General features: G+C 38.9%; 1 protein-coding gene across 1 annotated transcript in view; it reads right to left on the bottom strand.

Annotated features, from left to right (window-relative positions):
• Positions 1–3,054: 3,054 nt before the first annotated feature.
• csgalnact1a (chondroitin sulfate N-acetylgalactosaminyltransferase 1a) overlaps positions 3,055–7,253 on the bottom strand; it is a 41,721-nt gene continuing 37,522 nt past the window's right edge. The window contains exon 8 of the mRNA XM_080755944.1: positions 3,055–5,909. Coding sequence (XP_080612070.1) covers positions 5,617–5,909 — 293 coding nt within the window. The 3' untranslated portion in view covers positions 3,055–5,616. The remainder of the gene's footprint in view (positions 5,910–7,253) is intronic.

Here is a 7,253-nt window from a genome sequence, read left to right as displayed (position 1 = left end):
GCACTACACTATATGCACACTCCGGTTCCGTATCCGGTCTAGACCCAGACTGGATCAGTAATGTGCAGAGTTTACCAGTTTAGTAGGTCAAACCCTGGTCAAGCTACAGTGCTCGGAACGGGCAAAAAGGACGCATTTCATGGTGGAGGTCGATACCATATGGTCGATACAGCTTAATACATTACTGCTTACAGTTGTCTGTTGACTAATTCAAATAACATTCATAATTTTCATATCAAATTGCGTTTTAAGTTTAAAAAAAATAAATTTCTCACATGAATTAATATGACAGCTGTCTGCTGCACACTCAAGTGAAGTGAAGCAGTGTCCGGTCACTGTCTAGTGTCTACTACTACTTTCACTTCATGATCTACACAAAACTAAAGAAGGAAATGATGTATAGTCAACTTCTGTAACTGAGAAATACTTCGTTTTCTCTTATAATAATAATGTTGACGTTGATAATAAAATATATTTTATTAAACTTCAACATTGTTTTTGTTGTCTAGTTCATATCACATGGACAAAACAATTGCAAAATTAATCATCAGTCAAGGGAATTAGGAAATAATTAAATGTAACTGAGGGCTGGAGTTTAACATCGATTCGAAATATTTTTCATGGATGACAATATAGCCCCCACAAGTTACAACGAGTGAGTAAGTGTTAGTGACTATCTCTCTTCTGTGGTGTGGCGTCTCTTGCGTGATATGAGGAAGTGGAACGGTGCCAGTAGCCCGTGCACATTATAGGGACAAAATCATGCGTGTGTGTGTGTGTGTGTGTGTGTGTGTGTGTGTGTGAGTGTTTGTGTGTGTGGGTGTGTGTGAGTGTGTGTGTGTGTGTGTGTGTGTGTGTGTGTGTGTGTGTGTGTGTGTGTGTGTGTGTGTGTGCAGGGATGGCTCGTATGTATGGGCAAGGGGGGCTGATTATTTTAATAATAATTTCTCATCTTTACTCCATAAGATAGGGGGGCTATCTTATGGAGTAAAGATGAGAAATTATTATTAAAATGTTTTAGAATAGTTACTTTTATATTCTGGTATAATCTAAAGCAGCAACAGCATCAAATAGTTACAAGAAAAACACAAAATAGGTCAAAATGGGCTGATTTTTTTACATCCCAAAAGGCTTCCATTGGCTTTCATTGCGTTGAATGATTGACAGCTGCCAAAACACGCCTGCTTGGTTTACTTGTCATTGGGGCTAAAATCTCTCAGCCAATAGAGGGCTGTGCTCAGCCCTAAGGCCCGCCTCAGACCGTGAGGTCATTGGCTTTTGATCAATCACAGCACCTGCTCGTGTGACAGTGTGGTTGTTTATGTGTGTGTGGATGTGAAAGAATGGCGGGTGGAAGTATTTTAAATGAAATAAGTTTATTATTTACTTTATAATCCGTTTTGTCCCGTGTCCGTGTCCGTGGAGGGGAAAATTAAGTTAAGAGACTGGGAGCATATCGTCCATTTTGGATGATATAACAAAAGGAAAGGATACGAAGAATACGTTTTGTGAGTTTGAAATTCTTGCTTGGGGCAGACAGCTGACCGGTGACCGCACACCGGACCCACAGAAAGGTATAGTGGTATTATATAATTATTATTAATGGTATTGTGGTCTGCTTCATTCGTCTCACAAAGTTAAGAAACATAATCGCTGGTTTAATCACATTGAAAGTGTCTCGAGCTCTCATTGAGTTGGGAAGAGAGAGAGGGGGGCTGTGTTTGTGTGCGTGTGCGTGTGTTAGTGTTGTTTCGGAGCCGTGTGCGTGCGCACGTGCGTGCATGTGTGTGTGCCTTGCAAGCTACTCTAAGCTTGCAAGTTGCTTGTTTCGAAACGGCACCGACGCGCGCCACTTGCGCGCGTGCGTGTGTGCGTGCATGTGTACTGTTATTATCAATGACAGTATAAGAGCAGCTATCTGTACATACAAATACAAACAATGTTCAGTGGAGTGTTTGTTGTGGGCATGCACTTCTGTTGTTGTGGAGCATTTGCTGTAACAAAGTATAGGCCTGTAGTGTCATTGCTGTACTTTGATATCTGGAATATGATGCTTTTGCTGCAGGTTGAACTATAGTTGGGTAGCATAGTGTAATAGACTTTCTGAGTAGCACTGCATGGGTACTGGGTTGTTGTGGAATGTGATGCTGATGCTGTTGTTGCTGTAGACCAGTATTCTGTGAACATGCTGTAGTATAGGGTGAACAATGGATAGCATGTTTTTGTATTGAGTTGTACTGTAATTCTGCAAACTGTTAATAAATCAATCAATCAATCAGCATATACTATCGTATATTGGCCCGTAGCATAAGATTTCTTAGGCAGCCCCTCCAACCAACATCACCTAGAGCCGCTACTGTGTGTGTGTGTGTGTGTGTGTGTGTGTGTGTGTGTGTGTGTGTGTGAAGTGAAGGGGGAGGGGCAGCATCGCGACTTGTTTCTGTTCAGAGAGAGAGAGAGAGAGAGAGAGACCACAGATGTGTGGGCATGGGGAAATCATGGAATGGTTTGAACTAAGAAAATGTAAAAATAAGGCATTTTCCCCACATTCCAGTTTTCTGACTTTTTATTTCACAACATATTCCCCAATTCCCCAATTTCCATTTTTCCACTTTTACATTTGTTTCTTTCTGTAGGCCCTACTATAACATCAAATGTATCTGATGTTTCAACATGGTGCCCAAACTGCCCATATATGTATTGGGTAAAGCATTGCTAGAAGAATTAATATTAAAATGTATTTTAATTGGCCATAAAATAGACTATCCATAAGGTGGCCTTTCCCCCACCCACTCTATTCATTCTATTTGGCCAAATGGTGATGGTTAATATTCAACACATGAGAATATCAAAATGTTACTTAACTGTATGCTGCCACCTGTAGGTAACGCACGCACGCACGCACACACAAAGTGTGAAATTGAATCCCTACCATCTTTCAAAACTAGAACTGTCCCCAGTAAAAAAGTAATAATTACTCATGTCCATGCCACATGTTAAATGAAGACCCCACAAACCCCAAAATGAAGACATAATATGTAATAATGTAAACAATGTGCTAAAAATAACTTTTATTCAATTTATTCAAGTGAAGAATAAATACAGACACAATCAAACACAAAAATACTTTTCAAAGAAAATAAAACAATGTCAATGGCTAACAATAACAAATATTATTTAAAAGTGCCTCCTTTTTTCATAGCTTTGGTCATCAAACAAATCATGTACTGTTCAGTTTATTTGCTTCTAATGGAATGAATGAAGTGCTGGAATGAGACATCAAGTCAGTCCAAGATGTTTGTCTATAGAAGATTATATGAAATATATCTTTGCTGTCAGGCAAAAACCTTCTATCTCCATATTTCATCTTTTTGTTATAAGTAAAATAAGTAAATGAATGCCCTATTTTATAGTTTGTCCTGTGACAGTGTTGTGCAACAGTTGCGGAAATAGCCAATTGGCAAGCTCACAACGTCTGTCTGTGGGTTTTAATAAACCAATGAAAAGTATTAACAAGAGCTTGTGACTAAATAACTACATTGGATCTATTGGTACAAAGGATATTTTTGTTCTCCATTTCCTGAAAAGTAAAGGTTTTGGACATACAAGGTTTCCACCGACAGTGACAATATTATAACATACTAATCTTTGTTGGAAGGTGAAAAGGAAGGTTATATTTATAGGCATTTATTCTTAACAACAAGGGGAATAGTCTAGAACACTAAACCCAGGTGATTTTCAACCGGGCAATTCTGTTCATGTGATTTTCATAATTGTTGCTGATGTCTGAGGTGGGTGTGGGTAGCTTCATGATGCTCAGTGACATATAGAAGGTATACATGCCTGTTTTTTCTACAGGCAGTTGTTCAGGTATTTCACTGGGTTTAGTGATATTGGGACCAGTGAAAAAATCCCATCCCAATCCTTTCTTTTTCTTTTCCCCCCCAACTGGACCATTCTTACATGTCCCCATGATAGGGCCCCTATGATCTATTTTTCATTTTCTTTGTGAAATTTCATGTAGAAATATTAAAGTAGTTTGAGTACCTGAAATTGCCATGTATTGCTGTACTTTTTTTGATGAGAAATGTTTTTTATGGAATATATTGCATCAGGTAAAATATACCCGGGTTTAGTGATGGTTTGACAAAAGTTGTGTTTAGTGTTCTTGGGTTAAATACCCTTTATATCACATTTACCGTACTTTGTCTCTGTAGTAATATCCGCCACACATTTAATATTCTAACATTTTGAACTTTTTCAATCTGTGTGTGTGTGTGTGTGTGTGTGTGTGTGTGTGTGTGTTGTGTGCGTGTGACGTGCGTGCGTACATGCACACGCTATGCAGAGGAAACATGAGATATTGAAAAATAATAATAAATGTTAGACTTAATATGGCTCATTCTGACTTGTTAACTCAGTCATCGTCAATATAACCTCAGTAAAATAATTATCTTCCTGCAGTCTTATCATATAAATATCAAATCTTCTAAGGATTCATTCACGTGTCAATAACTTAGTTTAATAAGTAACTAGACAATAATATATAATTCAACTAATCATAATAAGCTCATAACTTTCCTCTTAATTATTTGTAGCCAGATTGTGTGGAGAGACGTCTAAATAAAAATCTAGTTGAATAGAATAGGGAGCACATATAATACTGCACAGGTAAAGTATCACATACCGTAGCTTTATGTTCTTTATAAATTGTCATAATATTGCATATGATCTCTGAAAACAACATGAAAGCAATGAATACAAAATCTATACATTAATGGGCTCTATCTATGCACACACCATTTTGGAAAGAACTTGGGCCCCATCCCTACTTCCTTCACATAAGGGTCCATTTGGTTCCATTTGTACAGTCCCAGAGTTATGGGGGTCCTTGAAATTAAAATGTTTGAGAACCACTGCACACTAAATGGAACAGAGCCTTAATTAGTAACATCTGTAACACCTGTGAAGGAAGTAGGGAAGTGGCCCGGAAGTAGGAAGAGTTGTGTGCATATAACCTTAGAGTATATATGAATCTTATACTCTAAGCATATAACCCATTCACAAGCAAACATTTAACAGATCCATTACAGGCTTGTATGGAAGTCCTTCATTTTAATCACCAGCCTGTACTTTTTCAGTCCACTAGGTGGAGCTGACATTCTGAGAATATAAATGTACTGTAGGCCAGCCCAAAGTTTGTCAAGACACACAAGGCACATCATTTAAGAAAATAAAATGTGAGGAACACTGAGTCTTTCTTTTTACTCTGCATACTGTAGGTACCAAGAAGAAATTCTCTCTCTTCTGATTGTTTTGTTTGAGTATGACTGTAGCCTACTCTGGTTCTGCTGTGAGCAGGTACAGACAGTAAAAGCACAGTAGAGATGGCAGTAGAGATATCATGGTGGCTGGATATGTTTAGTTCAGTGTTCCAATAAAGCACTGTGCTGATCCAGGCACTCTCAACGTGAACAGAACCATATCTGTCTCCTCAAGAGTAATGCCAAATCAATTAGGTATCGTGAGCTCTTGACATCATGAAAAGTCCTCAGCATCATTTGATTATCAATGCTTAATCATCGGCCATCATGGTGCTAATGGTTTCACTATGCATCATGTCTTCTTGGGGCTTGGGTTTTGTTGTTTTTGTTTATGAAGGTGAGCCTCAATCTCATGTCTAAAGAAGAGCATTCCCAGCTGGCCGTGGGAGGCCTCGTTCATGGCTTTGGACTGCATGCACATGCGATACTGCTCTGGAGGGAGCTCGTCGGCACAGCGCTTCTCGTGCCACAGGTGGAACAGGCCCCTCGACGGCGCGCGGACTACCAGCAGGTTGCTATGGAGATACTTTCTGTAAAGATGGACGTCTTCACCACCCCAGCCTTTAATGTCCACGTCAAATCCTCCTGCAGACAGTGGGGCACATTTAAGTTGGAATGGTGAAATTAGAATTACACAGTATAACGGGTTAAATCCTGGTGAAAGAAAAAGGTGAATAACATACTGCAAAAATATACAAAACCATATGATGTTTGTTTGCGCTTCACTTCTAGGGCTGAAACTATCAATAATTTAGCTTTTGATTATTCTATTGATTACTTAGGCTATTCGATTCATTGAATGAGCGCTTAGGCTTAGACTAATGACATTGATTGATTGATTTATTAATAGTTTGTACAACTCAATACAAAAACTGTTAACTGTGAGTGGACGACACCATAAAGCATTACATTTACATTTAGAGACGTACGAATATACACTATAGAAGTGTAGGAAATCATCATAGAGCAGGTAAAAAGGTATAAAACATATACAGTGAGGGGGGAAAGGGGTGGGTGGCGATTCAGATTTTACGGGGGCCAGTTTCGAATTGCAGCCGTCTGTAGGTGGCCTTTGAGAGCAGTTTTGAAGGAGTCAAGGGATTCGCATGTCTTAAAGACTGTGGTGGCATGACAAATTAATTTAGTCCCTTGTTTGTGCCGAATCTGGGTTGCACATGGTTTGTTGAACTCCCTCTGGTGTTGTGGGTGTGGACATAATGACTTACACATTGTTGTGTCACGCAAACAGCAAAAATACATAATCTACAAGCTCTCAACACATTTCTTTATAATGATTTAAATCATCGATTAGTTTAATTTACTGTTGCACCCTCAGCTACTTCTATAACATTCTATAACAGTCTAATCACAACAACAATGTTTTCTAACTGCACAGCTTGCTTGGCTATGTCAGAAAACAGGAATGATAAGAGAAACATGGTGTAGCTAGACATGTTTTAACCTGCATTCTTAGAGCAGTCAACATCACATATCAGTTCCACTCCATCTAGTTAGTGTATTTACCCCTTTAGCCTGGAAGTCATGCTTTACTTCGCTTTTATTTCATGCTTTATCTACAGTTGGTGAACTTGGTGCTCCTAAACCCACAGGACAGGGCAAGCACAGACTGAGAACACGTTGGGGTTTTCTACACATACAGTATAGCATCATTTGTTGTTGTGCTATCCTACTATCCCTATCCTACTCTCCAAGTATATACAATCTGACTATAAAATGACTAACCCTGTCCTTCATCCATTTTGTCCTCAGTGGGTGCATTTTTGAGAACTCTAACTAAGTTAAGGCTCCGCTGTCGGTGGAAATGCCCTCATCCATTTTTATTTTCTTCTTTTTGACCAAGAAAAATCAAATTTGACACAGGCAACATTGTCCATTTGCATTATGTAGGGAACTTTTCCCAAGTTTATG

The sequence above is a fragment of the Protomyctophum bolini genome, assembly GCF_963924005.1.
Source record: "Protomyctophum bolini genome assembly, chromosome: 22".
In the NCBI taxonomy this organism is placed as follows: Eukaryota; Metazoa; Chordata; class Actinopteri; order Myctophiformes; family Myctophidae; genus Protomyctophum; species Protomyctophum bolini.
This window is presented reverse-complemented; position numbering and strand designations above follow the sequence as displayed.